The sequence below is a fragment of the Clupea harengus genome, unplaced genomic scaffold (assembly GCF_900700415.2).
Source record: "Clupea harengus unplaced genomic scaffold, Ch_v2.0.2, whole genome shotgun sequence".
NCBI classification, from domain to species: domain Eukaryota; kingdom Metazoa; phylum Chordata; class Actinopteri; order Clupeiformes; family Clupeidae; genus Clupea; species Clupea harengus.
Genome location: NW_024880023.1, coordinates 23832 through 41076, shown reverse-complemented (window position 1 = coordinate 41076; position 17245 = coordinate 23832). Strand labels below are relative to the sequence as shown.

The following is a 17245-nucleotide window of genomic DNA, read 5'->3' as shown; positions in this document are numbered from 1 at the left end:
CAGATTCATTATCAGCTTTGTCTTGACTGGAAGACATTGTTCTGGCTATACACTGTGTGTGTGGGTACTGTGTGTGTGTGCGTGCGTGCGTGGTTAAGCTTTGACTCAACTCAAGGTAGGGTGATGGAAAAGCAACAATGGACATTTCTAGATCATCTACTGAAAATGAAACCTCCCCAGGATGACCCAATCTTGATCACGACCAACATCACTCACCTCACCACATCATTCACCTCTAGACTAGTTGGAATGGAACACCATAAATGTGGGATGGCCAGAGACAGAACTCCTACAGAAGACAGAAAATGCCAAGATTAAGTGGTAATTTCTTTATATGTTGAGGGGTTATCTGTAACATGGCTTCTGCAACCAGCCACCCCTACAATTCAATTTCTCATTTGCATCCAAGTAATAGATCCAAATGGGAAAAATAATCTTTCAGACATTTAAGATATCATGTATGGTCTGTAAGTGGTAATTCTTTATATTTTGAGGGGTTATCTGTAACATGACTTCTGCAACCTGCTATCATCCTATGGCGAGACTTACAAAATAGGCCTTGGAATTTGGGTATGCAATTCTAGGCGAAAATTGCCCAAAAAAAATGCCAGTTTAACAGTTTGAGAGAAAGGCTGATTATCTCCCCAGGATGTGAAAGCAGAGCTGCCTCTCCTCCTTTCCTGTAAAGCCCTGCCGTGCCACCCACTGTCAAGTTCCTAGGTGTTTTCTTTAACTCTCTGGCCCAACTTGAAATGGCCTGGTACATGAACCCCAAAGGACGCACGGGACAACTCTTTCCAACACAGCTTAATTTTTATTTGTTGACTGGTTGGTGTATTAGGTTGAAAACCTTAAAAACACAAGTTATACAAAAAAGTCAAATACATTTCAAACAATCAGTACCAAGTACCAAGATTACAACTAACACAAAAAGCCAAACTCAAATGCATGCAGCAAACTGATATCATGCTGCCTGTATGCTGTGTGCTGCTTGGTTGTTATTATAATACAAATCAAACGGTTCATCCTATCATCAACCATCAATGTCTATAGCAGCACTTCCAACAACAAATAATCACAATAAGAAACAAAATAAGCAACAGTACCAGTGGCTTCTTTGGTTGTACCACGAGTAGATCCTTCGTTTGCCTCTCTCTCTGCTGAAATGTTTGCCGAGAGCTCTCCTTCACAGGTGCTCCCACTTAAAATAATGAGCAGGCTGCACTGGCCTGCTAGTGGTGCATTGTGGGACTTGCAGTTTTTTAAGGCAATGTTAATTTTACCTCAACACCCACCCACCCACAAACCTGAGGCTGCCCAGTTCAACCCCAATAAAATCACACCATGTGATGTAGATAAGAGGGTATTTAGATATGAAGGATTGCAGATTGCAGTACTATTAGAATGGGTTTGAGACCGTTGATCAAGCTGACTTTCACTGAGCTATGTGGCCTGTTGCAGATTGCTACTCACTAGGGTCCATGTCAGTCTGCCACAAGAAAGGCATGCACCCAGTACTGTTGCACAGTTGCCATGGCAGCTACACTCATTCCTCATGTATAAAACGTGTACTACTACATTCCTTGAGTGGTCCCCTTCAAAATGACATCAGATAGTAGCTTAATGACTTTGTCCCACTCAATTCGTCTGTTATCTGTTATCTATGGAAAATGTGTTCCCGTTGCAGATTTTTGCCTCATTATCATATTCTGAAATCACTATCTACTAACTATAGGGTCAGTTTTCAACCATGCCAACTGTCTGTCACGGACTTCATGCTAGAAACAGACTTCTCCAGTCCATACAGGATGAGGCCAGACAACAAGTGAGGGGAGTGAGGAGTTTAAATAGTGTGGTGGAGGGAGTGACAGGTGTTCGTGATTAGAATTCGGGGACTGGGAATGTGACGGAGGCAGGTGAGTTGAATCAGGAGGGGGCGTGACAGGAGTAGGGCTCAGTGCAGGTGTATCATTACAATATCATTCAAAAAGCTTCTACTCCGAGCCACCAGGGGTCGTAACAGACACTGTCATTCAAAAAGCTTGGTCAGTTACTACTGTGGAGCTTGTGTAGATACTGAGTCATTTTTATACCATATATTTTTGAAGGATTACTCTGAGTATAAGGGGTGTTACCCCATAGTTCCATCCCTTCATGAATATGCAACCTGTCTCTTTGCCATCATACTGTAAAGGGTCTTTCCATTCATAAGAAGAAGTATGATGTGTCCAATTGTCCTATAGCACCTGACTTTTGGACATAAGCAATGGACATAAACATTGCGAAGATCTCTCCACCACGCCATCTATTGCCATCATGGGGGAGCTCGTCTTCATCTCCTCAGGTACTGACTTCTTCATCATCAAGAACCCCCCCCACCAACCGGCTTCAAGTACATAAAGTACCCAGACTCTGTAACTCAAGCTGGCACGCATTCAACGAGGCCCACAAGAATATGGATCAGATCCACATTCATACGGCCACAGTTCCTGATTACATGAAGACAGCAGTCAAGATCCTTTTCCAGGAACTCTCCTACCTAATCAACTGGAAAACATCTGCACCATTGCAGATGACATGTGACACTGGAAAACTGGCAGAGTTGAAAAGAAGTATTCTGATGTCATCAATTTAATCCAGGAGCTGTGTCAGGCCTGTGTCAACACTTTTATGGAGAAGTGCGGAGAAAGTTAGAATAAAACTAGAGGAAACAAACATGAGAGAGCACATTTTTTTTTTTTTAAATCATTTTTACAGTTTAGGAACAATTTCAGAATGTGTAACTGGTATTTAGATATAAGACATATGTAATCAACCAATGATGTCTACATTAAAATAAAAATATTTATAACACCCATATTATTAAAGGAGGGTTGCATTATTTCATGATGTAATATTTGACACTGATAATAGTCCAGTGGAAATATTTGTTTTTGTGAGGACTTTCAGTGATCTCACATTCAACATGGTTAATGTCTGCTAACAGGAGCTAACTAGCTAGTGTATATGGACTACATGATTAGTAGAATAAATAATACAACTTAAAAAAAGGTAAAAGGTATGGGAAATCAAATATTAAATGTCAAAAACATATTTCAATACTATATAGGTGTGTATAAGAGGTAAAGTTTGAACTGTGGGTAATATGGCCTCATACAATGGCCTTTACATTTGTAACCCCTACGTAATTGCTGCAGGCTGTGCAAGAAAACTTACTTTACCCATCTAATTCATCTCTGGTTATGCATTTTTTTACTACCAGCTTTTCCTTACAATCAAGATCATCTTCTCCAGCCAGGACCACCTTTCCTCTGGCCCAGTGCTAGAAGCCAAAAAAACCGGCCACCTTTCCCCAGAAGGACGGGCTCTTCTTCTTCTCCTGCGCTTTCTTCTGATCTGTCTGTAGCTTTCTGATGTCCTCCTCCATGTCCTGAGCACGCCTCTTATAGCCACACTCCAGTAGTTCCCGCTGCTCCTGAAACAACACACACAAGATGGAAAAACGTAAACACACGTCTCCAAACATAACACACTGATCTCAAACACCACACACTTAAATGGCATCTAGTGTTTAGTTTGCTGAGTTGCAACAAGCTGAATAGCCTTCCCTCTACAAGAGTGGGCAAGTACCTACAGTGGCCATCAAATGCTATAAAAACACGAAAAGCCCCATCTCGAGCCAGTGTTTTGGTTTGCCCACTCTGGGCTACTGTAGAAACATGGTGGACTCCATGGAAGTGGAACCACTCCCTATGTAGATACGAACAGGGTGCGATTTGTCAAAAAAACAGAGGGGGGGATGTTCTTTGTTTTGTTTTTTTTTAATCATGAAAAAACAATCAATAAATAGGCCTAATTCTTTTCAAGTTAACGGTAGGCCCTATTAGGTTACATTTTGAACAGTTGAACATTTAATGCAAACTAAAATATATAAAATACATGAATATATAAAAAGTATTTTCTCAGATGTGTTCTTTGGATAAATGTTTTAGACGTCATCATTAACTGAGCTCATTTGGCTCAGTTACCTTGAGTTTAGCTGATAGCATTGCCCCAAATCTGTTTCCATGGATGCGTTACCTTCAATGTAGCTATTATTAGCATTTCCTCAGACCTGCCCTTTTGTTTGAGTTATCTTCAGTTTAGCTGTTAGCATTCCCTCAAAACTGGTTCCCAGTTACCTTCAATATAGCTATGATTAGCATTCCCTCAGACCTACCTTGAGTTTAGCGGTTACAACCCGCTCCAGCTCTGCCTGGGCTCTCACTCTTTCCCCCTCCATCTTCACCTCCAACTGCCTGATGTTCTCCTCATTGCTTCTATCCAGGTCCCACATGGCTTGCTGCTGGAGCCTGTTACGCTGTACCAGAAGTTTCTGCTGCTGCTCGGCTTCCTTCCGCCTTACCTTGTCCTCTGAGAGAGAGAGACAGAGAGAGAGAAAGATAGAAATATGTGACTTCAGTAGGTTAAATCCAGTCTGGGGAAACATTCACAAAAAGGTGAAAGTGGTTTTTATCCACCAAGTCATTTACATCTGTGAAGTGATGATTACAGAGGCAAGACACTCCCTGTTTATCCAATTCTCATTAAGGCCATGAGACTTATCAGCCGCTTTTGACACAGTCAACCACTGCACCTTCTGTCTATTCTGTCAAGTATGGGCATTTTGGCAGGGCACACTCCTGGTTTGAATCTTACCTCACTGGGCGCTCGTTCAACGTGTCATGGCATGGTCAGCTGTCTTTACCTCACCACCTCATCACAGGGGTGCCCCAAGGCTCGGTGTTGGGACCACTTCTCTTTGCCATGTACTCACCAGGTGGTACTCACCTCAGCACCTCGTTGGGCCCTATCATATCACTGCTATGCAGATGATACCCAACTGTATCTGTCTTTCCCGCCTGATGACACCACTGTCTCGGCACGGATCTCGGATTGTCTCTCTGATATATCCACATGGATGAAGGATCACCATCTTCAAGTTAATCTGGCTAAAACGGAACTGTTGGTCTTCCCAGCCAAACAGGCCATACACCACAAGCAACATCGATATCAAAATTGACTCCTTATGTCTTGCTTCTTCCATAGCAGCAAGAAATCTAGGTGTCATTATCGAATGACCAACTAATATTCACAGACCACATTGCCTCGGTCTCCCCGTACCTAACCCAGTATGCCACCCAGCTGGTGGTACAAACCTTGGTGATTTCGTGCCGTTGACTACTGCAACGCACTCCTAACGGGCACACGTCACCCTGCTACTTATTGAGCTCCACTTGCTGCCTGTAGCTGCTCGCATTAAGTTCAAGTCACTTATGCTTGCTTACAGAGTGACTGCTGGTTCTGCTCCCACTTACTTACTTAAAGGGCAAATGTTACCCCCCGGATGCTGCGCTCATGTAATGAGCACCTACAGGGGGGAGGATACGTACAGCTGAGTACAAAACATGTTTGTGTATGCTTTCAATTATAGCTCTTAGAAAGAAAGGAAATTAGAACCGGACAAAATTGGCAGGTCAGACTATTTAGGATCAAATCGAGTCTTTCACTGTAAAACATTTAAAAATGTTTGAAATCCTGTCTGTTTAAAACGTTCCCCTCACCTTCCATCTTCTTTTGGGCTTCAGTTAGCGAGCGGTCAGCAGCACGGATGGTCTTCCCAACTACGTTCTTCTCCTCCAGATACTTTGTCAGGACCTCCTCACTCTGACAACACACACACAGATTGCAAATGAAAATAAATATTTCATAAAATGAGTTACACACACAATACACACAGAGATACATAATAAAACTTGTAATAACCATGCTTCCTTTGTTGCCATGATAATCTGAAGAGTTCCTTTCTTGCAACACACACGCACAAACACACTCAGTCGAACTCACCATGACTCCCTTGCGTTTTTCTGATCTGTAGAGTTGAGCTCCTCTGTCGAGTTCACAGCGAAAGTCTTCATAGCCCCCAGACCTCATGTAGGAGCCGTTGTTCAGAGCTTTCTCCAGAGAGGCAAACGCCTGAGAGATGACTGACCGGCACACCTCACGAGACACTTTTACATTCTTCTTACACAACTCCCCATACTCTTTCGCCATGTCTGTCTGTGGAAAGAGGGACAAGAATGATCCAGGGCATTAAAGTCATTAATACAATTCCTAATTTAGATATTTTTCGGATCCAAACAGCATACACTGTTTATTTGTTTTGGGTTTATTTGACCTTCGTAAATATTCATCCCGAAACGGGGACACATTTGCAAAAAAGAACAAATCAAGATGCATGGCAATACTCTTTTTATCTACTCTTTCTATGTCAGAAAGCAAAATATTTAACTTTTCAAAAAACCTTCCCAGAGCTTGGTCCTATAACTGCTGTAGCATGCTCTGCCTGAGTTTGTTAAATGAAATGTGTGTTTCTGTGTGAGAGTGTGTGAGTGTGTGTATGTGTGTGTGTATATCTGAAACTGATGGTACCACAAGCTGCTGCTGGTATTTGTGGTCCTGGTCATTGAATGATTCATTGATGAAAATGCTGATGGCCAGTTTCTCTGCAGCAGTGTGAATCATAGACAGCGCCTCCTGAGTCTCTGTGGGGAACTTCACTTTGCGCTCCATCTCCGCCCGGTAGAACTTCAGAGCCTCTGTGATGGCCCGGCCGTTCTGTATCGCCGCCAGCGACTCCACAGCGCTCTCCAGACAGGGCACCTTCCCACTGCGGATCGCCTCCACATACGTCTCTGCCAGGCTGCCCAGCACTGCAGGACAACAGAGATGCCATTACAGACCAGCAGGTCAACAGAGATGACATTACAGACCATTTAGTCAGCTTCAGACCAGCGAAATACATCCACTAGAACATTTATCAATTATATACTGACTTCTGGTCTTCTGCTGAGACCAGCATCCCTTCCTTCCACTGGTTTTTAGACTAGACCAGCATCTCTTCCTTCCACTGGTTCTTAGACCAGACCAGCATCTTTACTGACTACTGGTCCCTTGTGACAGCTCTTTCTCCATTAACTCCTGTGGTATGTGGACAATCAGGAATGAAGCTCTCAAATTCTGCCTTTGAGCCCAAAGGCTGCTGGAATCAGGTATCATGTAGTGACAGGTGCTACTCACTCCTGCCGTTCAGCCCCCGGCCTCCTCTCATGGCCTTGACCTGGGCGCTGTGGTGGATGTAGCTGCAGAACGCCTTTGCCTGCTGCACAAAGCTGGACTCCAGGTCAGAGTCCCTCAGCTGCTCCATGCGTTTCATGTCTTTGCCGCTGGCTGGACGTTCCATCACGAAGCAGCGCCGCACAGCAAAGAAGTCCCTCAGATTCTGCCGCAACTTATTGTGCTTAAGAACTTCCGGGGAGGAGCCTGTTTCGACTAGAGACACAATCAACCAATTCTCATTAATGATGAGGAGAGAGTGACAGGGCAATGTGTGTGTTTGTCTTAGCACGTGCATGTGTGTGTGTGTGTGTGTGTGTGTGTGTGTGTGTGTGTGTGTGTGTGTGTGTGTCTCTCACCTGGTTTCAGCTTCAGGGCGTTCTCCAGGTACTCATCGGCAGTGATGGGTTTGCCCTTCAGCTCCAGCTCCAGAGTAAAGTCTCTGACCGTCCACACGAAGGAGGGGAAAACCAGCATCAGTTCTGTCTTCCGGTCATGCTCACTGGACTTTACCTTGATGTGCTCCGTCAGTTCAGCAACAAACCTTTAGGGGGAGCTGTTCAGGAAAGGTGCATCTCATTGAGAGATTTTTTGCAGACGTTCTGTTTCTCATTGGCACAATATTCAAACATGAAGTTAATTTTTCTGTGTGTGTATCTGTGTTTGTGTGTGTGTGTGTGTGTGTGTGTGTGTGTGTTTGTGTGTGTGTATCTGTCTGTATGTGTGTGTGTGTATCTGTCTGTGTGTGAAAGGATACTGCAGTTTTTCCAGGGCATTGTTGTCGATGGTGCCCAAGCTGTTGTAGACCAGAGTGCTGCTGAGTAGGAGAGCCAGACAGAAGATCCAGGTGTCGTGTTTCTCATCGCCCTGGAAACCACAGAAATGGATTGTTGGGAATAATGTTTGATCTTTGTTGACGTTGACACACAGAACTACACCTGCATTGAGCTATAGGAACACAGTGTAACATATGAAGGACACAGAATGTCATTGCCAACCGTAAATACACAATATAGCATGGGCAGGGATTAATCAACACAACACACACACACACAATTTCATATTTGTTCCAGACTATGCATCACACAGCCCTCACCTTTTCCACGTCTCCCAGCCCCTCTGTGTCCAGCAGCACCAGGGTGTGACCTGATGAAAGGAGGGACATAAGAGTGTGTCTGTGAATGGATAAACACACACACAAACATTTTCTGTGTGTGAGTGTGCATTTGTTTGTTTGTTTGTTTGAGTGTGTGTCTGTGTGTGTGTGTGTGTGTGTGTGTTTGTGTATGCGTGAGTGATGCATGCCCACCTGCTTTATTGGGGTGAGGCACACACCACATCCAGATGCCCTTGGTCTTGGACTCGATGGTGCTGCCCAAAGCAAAGCCTGAGAGGGTCACAATTACCAAGGTAACAATTACCACGGTAACAACTACCATGACAAGATCCAGGTACATTGATAGTTTCTGAAGAAGCATTAGGGAATCTTAAAAAAAAATAAAAATACAACACTTAAACCTGTTTGTGTCCCAGCCAGCCGGTTCATGAGGTAAGACTTCCCCGTGCGGTAGAGCCCCACCACAGCCACCACCACCACCGGCTGCTGGATCTGCTCCAGGATCTGTAGCGACCTCTGCTGGACACGCAAGCGCCCGTCTGTCCCATTATCAATCAGACACACCGGCTCCTTCATGGCAACAATGCCTGGAATCACACACACACACACACACACACACACACACACACACACACACACACACACACAGACGAGTCCCAAATCACATAAAAAATATAATATAAACAACAAAAACAGGATTTAGAAGAGCTGGACCCACATTGTAAAAGCATCCAGCAAGGTGACCTTGAGCGTCATGAAAGGTGCCATTAAATAAAATGTATTATTATTTTATTATTATTTGTGACACAGAAGCCCAAAAACACATATTTAGATCATCTGTGGTGATCATAGTGATATTCCTATTGCATAACACTGCCCTTGGAGACTTCATTACCCTTCATTTATGCCACACACGTGGTAACGGATGCTAACGGATGCTAACGGATGCTAATGGTGACAGAGGACAGTGAGGACCAATGGCACAGTGGTTTTGACCTTTGACCTATTCAGCTGAGGGGGAGGGCCAGACTGATGAGGCAAGATGGCCACTAGAGAAGTAGAAACTAGTTAAAACATTAGTATTGTGTTGTTTAATAATGAATATGAGCTTGTTTTCTTTCGCATTAATCGAGATCTGGAAACACTGCATCTTTTTTGTTAATTTAACCAGTTGTCATTTTTCTGACAATATTTTGATTTGAGAATTGGTAGAAATGTTGTCAGTGGTTTATAGAATAAAACAAAAATGTTCATTTTACTCAAACACATACCAATAAATAGCAAAACCAGAGAAATTGATAATTTTGAAGTGGTCTCTTAATTTTTTCCGGAGCTGTATATATATATATATAATTGCTACCACCGACATGTTTTTCTGTTGCTACTTTACTGACCCTTGTGACAGTAACCCTATGAGCGCACTGTATACCCAATAAGCAATTTTTGTATGCATCATGTACTATATACCAGATGATGTTTGTATATATATATATATATATATATTATGTACATCTACCACATGTATGCTGTGTACATTTACCCCGTACAGAGCTGTGCAAATGTACCTCTTGTTTCCCCCCTTCCTATCTATTCCCGGCTGACCTCAACCAGATTGGTTCCCCCTCATGTGCTGTGGTTCTGGTTGGGTTCAGGCACTGGGCTCTGTGAAGCACTTTGGGGCTATTGTTTTGGCGCAATATAAATACAATGAGCTGAAATGAGCGTAGATTTAAAATTAAATTATAATAAATGAGAATGAATGAGAATAAAAATAATATTGAATTGAAAATGTGTTGGTGAAATTATTGGAAGAACTGCTGCTATAATTTTTTTTTTACATAAAACAATTCAAACAAATCAAAATATATGCACATACAGTATATGTCTGTCTGCACATATAACAAACAAATAGTAAATATATTTTTTACTATAAAATACAATTTTGAATATTTACATATATTTCAAAGGTGCTCATCAAAATATATTGATATATACTATCAGATGTATTCAATGAAGAAGGAAATGCTGGCAGTAGTAACACAACAGTAACAAATACTGATGGCAATGTGTGTCTGTACTCTCCCCAGCCAGGAGCTTTGGATTCAAGCCTCTGCTTAAAGAATGTGTAAATGTAATTACAGGTGTAAATGTGTAAATGTTATAACAGGTGTAAAAGGAAGTTCATATATTTTAAATGGTGTTTACTACAGCTTACCTCCTTTGAGTGGTGTTTCGGAGTGTCTATGTAGAGGGTCCTGTACAGATGAGAGTGTTTGTTATTAGTTATTGTTTTACTTCATCAGGCAATTGACTGAAAGGGAACACCTGTACACATCATTTCAAACACTCAAAATGAACACGGAACCTCCAACTACTCTTAGCTAATTTTATTTCAGGCTCAGTGTGATGTGGTGATGTACTCCTCCTGCTCCTCCTAGCAGCTAGGGGGCGCTACTCCATCCCCCCACATCCCCACAGCTACAGACACTCCACCAAGCGTATAAAGCCCAACTCACCTCCTGCTCCCCCCAGCCAGTGTGATCAGAGGTGTCAGGGACGTGTTTGGAACAGTAGGGGGCGTTTCTCCACTCCCCCACATCCCCATAGTCACACACACTGCCACCTACGGACACGTGTGCCTGAGACAGAGAGGGGGCAAGCACAGACATGTGAAATTGAATTCATTATTGTGCAGTAAACAGGTGGCAGAGGTTCAACATTCTGTAAATCTAGTGTTTAGGCTGCTGAATTGCAACAAACTAAATAGCCTTCCCTCTACAAGAGTAGGCAAGTCTTACAGTGGCCATCAAATGCTATAAAAACACGAAAAGCCCCATCTCGAGCCAGTGTTTTGGTTCTGGGCTACTGTAGAAACATGGTGGACTCCATGGAAGTGGGACCACTCCCTATGTAGATACGAGGGGCTCATTCTAAACTAACGAAAACACAACAATTCGTAGTTACAGATAATTACACACCAATGAAAACATAATTATGAATACTATATTCCATTTCTGCCAATAGATGCCACTAAAGACTACACACTGTGCCTTTAAAACATACAACACCATACACATCATACCTCCTGTAGCAGCCAAATGGGTTGCTACAGCCTAAATGTGTTGTCACGCAATGTGTAATGTCCCTGTTTGTACACTGGGTGTTGCTGTGCATTGCACAGGTGTTTTTAGGCATATAGGTAGGAAGCCTACTGTTGTGGTTAGGTGTTGACCCCGGAAGGGCAAATGGTTTTGACCGCTATACCGCGAAGGTTTGAGTAACATGTCGTTGCTCTGCGTTTTAATGGACAATAAATGGAGAACTGTTTAAACGAACGCAATGCGTGTATGGACTTTATCTCGCTGACGGTAATCACCTCTAAAAGATCTAAGCGCGTCAACCAGGTTATTCCTGGGGTACAACAACCCAGTAGCTCAGTAGTGTACTGTGCTCCCACACAGTCAAAACCTGCCGCTAATTGGAAGTTTCTGCGGAATTCGACGGAGTCCTCGAGCTGTTTGGAAATTACGAGAGCTGCTTGGAGACCGAGGAATTGAATGGTCGGAATTGGAGCTGAGGACGTTTGTTGACCTACTTCTTGGTCTATGCTACTACGGCGCCCAACGTATAAGGTAACCCGGGTGTAGCGCTACATTGTTTCATGGCCATTTAATTTGTGTGCACACATACCGGGGAAATCCAATGCATTGGTAAATCGTGGGTTCGCTAAGACTCTGTATTGACTGCTCGCGTCGTTTGTTTGGAGGACTAACGCTATCGTTCGATTGAACTGGTTATCATGGAGCCGTGCAAGGCGACAAACGAGACTATTAACGTTGGAGGGACTGACGTACAAACTGCTAGTGGTTCCAAAACTGACGTGACTGCCGTTGTTGAAACTACGACTCAGAAACGAGTTGTTAAACTCACTGCCAAGGCACTTGCTGAGAAATTGGATAAGTTACAAACTGATAGAAAGGCCAAATTGAACAAGGCAAACTTCATTAGAAAATCAATACGAAATTACATGGTAAAAAATGAGAGAACGCAGGTAGATAATGATCTTAATGAATTAATTGATTTATGCAATGAAATAAAATATATACATGAATCTTTGTTGCAACTGCTGCCTTCTGATGAAAAAGAAAAACATGTAATTTGGTTTAAAGCGAAAATGTTGTCTAATGATGAGTGTATTGCTAATGCAAATGTGTGGATGTCTTGTAGCAACAGTCAAGATGGGAATGTTATTTCAACTAATGCTGTCTCTAACACTTTGATGGATGTTATTATTGTGGAACAACTAAGTGTGTGTGACAATGTGCAAAATGCTAATTTAACTGATGTTTCCAGTGATGTACCAGAGGTGTAAAAAGTACTGAAATGTTGTACTCAAGTAAAAGTACAATTACTTTGATGAAATTTTACTTAAGTACAAGTAAAATTACCCATCTAAAAATCTACTCAAGTAAAAGTAAAAAGTAGTTCATTTAAAATGTACTTTAAGTAAAAGTTACTTAGTTACTTTCAACAACTTGATGGGGGCCGCTCCTATATAGTGCAAAAAAGGACAAGGGGTCATAAATCCAATACAAAAACTAGTTATTTTTTATTAAAGGAGAATCTTTAGAAATATAAGTGCAATGACATTAAACATGTCAAACATTAAACATGTCAACACAACATTTAAGAACTTTTGGGAGGACATGTCAAGACATGACAGCTAAAATAAAAAGTTAAAATACCGCTGCCCCACTTAAACTTTGGTTACTTTACTTGTGTCCACCTTTAGAGCATTAGTCTACAAACTTCTTGTTGAGTTTGGGCAGCAGCTGATTTTCAAGATGAGTAGAGTTCATCCGGGCTAGCTTTGCATTGAACAGCAATCCAGCACAGCTGAAGAGTCGCTCGCACGCGGCCGAGGCAGGTAGGCCAGTATTGAGTTTCAGGGACAGTTTTTTGATATTCTGAAAGGCGTTCAGCAGATCCATATTGACTGAGACACAGGCTAGGTACCCTTCTAACTCCCCTGTACCTTCTGGACTTCATTGAGGAAAATAAATCATCTTCATCTGATGAATGTTGTCCAACTTGCTCCAGCCTCCAACATCCGGTCAAGGTGTTGTCTGACATAGACTAGACCTGTAGAATGACAAACAACATTTCTGACAATTAAGTATTGAGCTGCCATCAAGATTCAAGAGTGCATCATAACACAGAAATAGCTATAAATAGCTACTTGAGATGACAGACCTACAGTATACAGAATTATAGCATTATTTTCTATTTCTACATGCATCACAATTCATAATCCTCAATTCTTGCTAACCGGGACCCCTTAGCATGAACATGAAAGACGTGCACGTTGCAAAGCCACCACTTATCGTTATCAATATCTGACTAAACATCGTGATAAATTGCAGATAACGACATACACATTGACTTGTCCAACTGTCTGAAAACGATGGTGTGCGCATATACATTGTTCTGTTTCAAGGCATGGGAGGCAGCCAAATGATTAGCCTAATATCAGTTTATGTGGTGTATTTCATTGCTGATGACTGATCTGCAGTTTTTAACACAATATGAGAGACTGAACATAATAATTCTATGACCTGAAACGAATGGAAGACAGGAATGGTATTATTAGTCTATTGGATGACCGCTGTCGACGTTAGCATACTCAGGTCGGTTGCAAGTGCTAGCCAAAATTAGGCTACTACCTACTAGTGCCATGAAACGCATATTTTGCTTAATGGAGCGAAGCTAACTAAATGACAAAAACGCTGTCTGAACTACTAATGGAAAGGGACAAATACTGTACTTACCAACACATGCTTGCGCAGATTTGAAGATGAATTTGTATAAGCAGAAAGTTCTGACTGACGGATTAGGCACAGTTTACACAGCATATAGCTGTTGCCTCTTTTACTTTGGAAGGCAAACTGCTTGCTGAGATGTGGCCACGGGTTTTCTTCATCTTCTTTAATTTCAACTGGCGGAAAGTTCGGTGCTTCAGCTTGTTGGTGGTCCGCAGCTTGTTGGTAGTCCGCACTATCATCTTCCTCCATATCTATCTCTCGTGACTCGGCACCGTACTGGTGCCTTGCATCGACTCCATCATCCACTCTATGCAGCATCCACCACTGCAGTGAGCATTGTGGTGCGCGATTCCTGCCTTGAACTATGTTTTTTTTTTTACTCAGTAACGGATGTAATTTCCAATGTAGCGAAGTACAATACTTCAGTCAAAATCTACTTAAGTAAAAGTAAAATTACCGATTTAAAAAACTACTTAAAAATTACAAAGTACACAAAAAAACTACTCAATTACAGTAACGTGAGTAAAAGTAATTCGTTACTTTACACCTCTGTGATGTACATGGCGGCACCGTTGAAAATGTAGCTATGCAAAATATTGGGCTCAATGTTGATCCAATTGATATTCCCAGTCAAACCAGTTCTGTCTCAAAAATGCTTACACACAATAATGTGTCCAGCGTTGTGCACAAAGGTGTTGAGGATGAGGTAAATCCAGATGACAGTATTTCCAATGTTGCAAGCAATTGCTCAAGTCGAAAGAGTGGCATGAGTAAAGTAAGCACAACTTCCTCAGCAAGGATAAGGGCCGAGGCAGAAAGAGCTGCACTCATTGCTCGTGCCGCAGTCTTGAAGGAAAGACATGCCTTGGAAGAGCTGGAACAACAGCTGAGAAGAAGAAGGGAGCAGCTTGACATGGAAACTGATTTAGCTGCGTCCAGTGCTAAGTTGGCGGTGTTGCAGGCCTCAGATGTGAAAAGTTGTTCTCGAGCACCCACAGATGGCATGAACTCCTATCTGGAAAAGGAAAAACGTAAACAGCAACCTGTCAGCATCTTGAACCCTTCAGCAAAGGAATTTAATGCAGAACCCTGGAAATCAACGCAACCAATCAACGTCACCAACCAATCATTACTACCCAATGACCCACCACCATTGGATGTGAGGAGGAAGGAGACCGAGAGATGGTGTATGGCAGCCTCAACCCAGTGGTATAAGTCTAATGAGCAGCAACAAACCAACATGTCAACGAGACCAGTACCGTCAAACAACCCACCATTACCGGATGTGCAGAGAAAGGAAATGGATCGACGGTGCAAGGCTGCTTCAAGACAGTGGTACGTAGGTGAACAACAGCCACTTGACCTATCAAAAGAATTGCCATCATCTAACGATCCACCACTATTGGATATGCGCAGAAAGGAAGCAGAACAGTGGCACGAAGCCATCTCAAGGCAGTGGTGTAACCCAAATGAACACTGGCAAGAAAATACGGGAACATCACAACAATCTCGTCATCAGACCTTACTGGCCCCTTTGGAGGGAAGTCAAAGACAGCTCGCATATCATCAACCCGTTGGTCAATATTCATCTAGTGACCTCTTTTCCATTATGCAGAGGCAAAATGATATAACTGCTGCTCTGGTGTGACAACAGCACACATCATCCCTACCACCCAGAGAAATTCCCATATTTGAAGGGGATCCTCTCCAGTATAGGGCATTCGTCAGGGCCTTTGAGCAAGGAGTCGAAGGGAAAGCAGGAAAGGCAGACTGTCTGTATTACTTGGAACAGTTTACAAAAGGACGACCGCAGGAATTGGTGCGTAGCTGCCAGCACATGAACCCAGAACGAGGCTTTTCTGTGGCAAAAGAGCTCTTGCAGGAACACTTTGGCAATCCATACAAAATTGCAGCGGCCTATATGGAGAAAGCTTTAGCATGGGAAATGATAAAATCCGAGGATACTAAATCCCTTCAAACATACTGCTTATTCCTGCGGGGCTGCTGTAATGTAATGGAAGAGTTGCCATACGTCCAGGAACTGGATATGCCGGTGAATATGAGAACTATCCTCGCTAAGTTACCCTTTAAAATGAGGGAGCAATGGAGGACCCAGGCACATGTAATAATGGAGACTTCTAACCAGAGAGCTCACTTCTATGATTTGGTTGTATTCATTGAAAGACGAGTGAAAATTCTTTCCGACCCCCTGTTTGGTGATCTACAGGATCAATCATCTAATGCTGTAGTAGGAAAGAACTTCACCAAGTTTAAATCACAGCCCAGAGATAGAGTAAAAGGAAATGTCGTCGCCACCACAGTAACATCTATGGATTTGCATGAGAGAGATCCTGAAGCAACTGCAGACTCGGACACGCCTGACGACATTGAATGTCTCTGTTGTGCTCAAAGTCATGATTTAGAGGAATGCAGACAGTTCCAGAAAAAAAGGCACAAGGAAAAGATTGGCTTCTTGAAAGACAGAGGAGTTTGTTTCGCGTGCTTACATCCTGGGCACATGAGTCGTAATTGTGAGCAGCGCTTGACCTGTAAGGTCTGTGGTCTAACTCACCCTACTGTGCTTCATATCGAGGGACGTACTACAACTCAACATCAAGCAAGGGTACAATCCAACAATCCATTAACGTATGTAAAGACACTGCGTGGCCATACAGGGGCCGGTGAGGGACGTACTGCAATCCAGGAACATTCGAGGGAACAATCCAGGAATCAGTCGACTTCACGCAAACTCTGTGGCCATACAGGGGCAGGTCAGGATCGATGCGCACTATCCATTATACCTGTGCAAGTGAAATCAGCTAAAGGGAATCGGATCATAAGTACATATGCCTTTTTGGACGCTGGTAGCTCTGCTACTTTTTGCTCAGAACACCTAATGCAAAAGTTGAACATTACAGGCAGAAGGACTAACTTCCTGTTGCGGACTATGGGCCAAGAAAAGGTTGTTCCAGCTTATTCCCTCACTGGGCTAGAGATTACTGGTCTGAACAGCAACGATTTTCACATCCTTCCAGAAGTTCTTACCCAGAAAGACATGCCGGTCACTGTACATGACATGGTAAATACAGAAGAGTTGGATAAATGGCCCCATCTGTCTAAGGTGCATATACCTAGCATAAAGGCAAATGTT

General features: G+C 42.8%; 1 protein-coding gene across 1 annotated transcript; it reads right to left on the bottom strand.

The window, feature by feature from the left end:
• Positions 1 to 1875: 1875 nt before the first annotated feature.
• LOC122131130 (guanylate-binding protein 1-like) lies at positions 1876 to 17151 on the bottom strand. Its single transcript, XM_042706048.1, has 14 exons — positions 17140 to 17151; positions 10789 to 10911; positions 10488 to 10527; positions 8674 to 8859; positions 8465 to 8542; positions 8252 to 8301; positions 7913 to 8022; positions 7515 to 7699; positions 7120 to 7371; positions 6472 to 6752; positions 5887 to 6099; positions 5604 to 5706; positions 4220 to 4413; positions 1876 to 3475 (listed from the first exon to the last, which is right to left on the bottom strand). Exons 1-14 carry the CDS (start codon positions 17149 to 17151, stop codon positions 3323 to 3325), a joined length of 1980 nt encoding a protein of 659 aa, XP_042561982.1. The 3' UTR covers positions 1876 to 3322.
• Positions 17152 to 17245: the final 94 nt, after the last annotated feature.

Bases quoted from the DNA above. Each gene is read 5' to 3' on its own strand.
- LOC122131130 (XM_042706048.1), bottom strand. The intron at 8,543-8,673 runs GTTTAAGTGTTG...TGACCCTCTCAG, and splicing joins GCTGGCTGGGACACAAACAG to GCTTTGCTTTGGGCAGCACC. The intron at 8,302-8,464 runs GTGGGCATGCAT...TCCTTTCATCAG, and splicing joins GCCTCACCCCAATAAAGCAG to GTCACACCCTGGTGCTGCTG.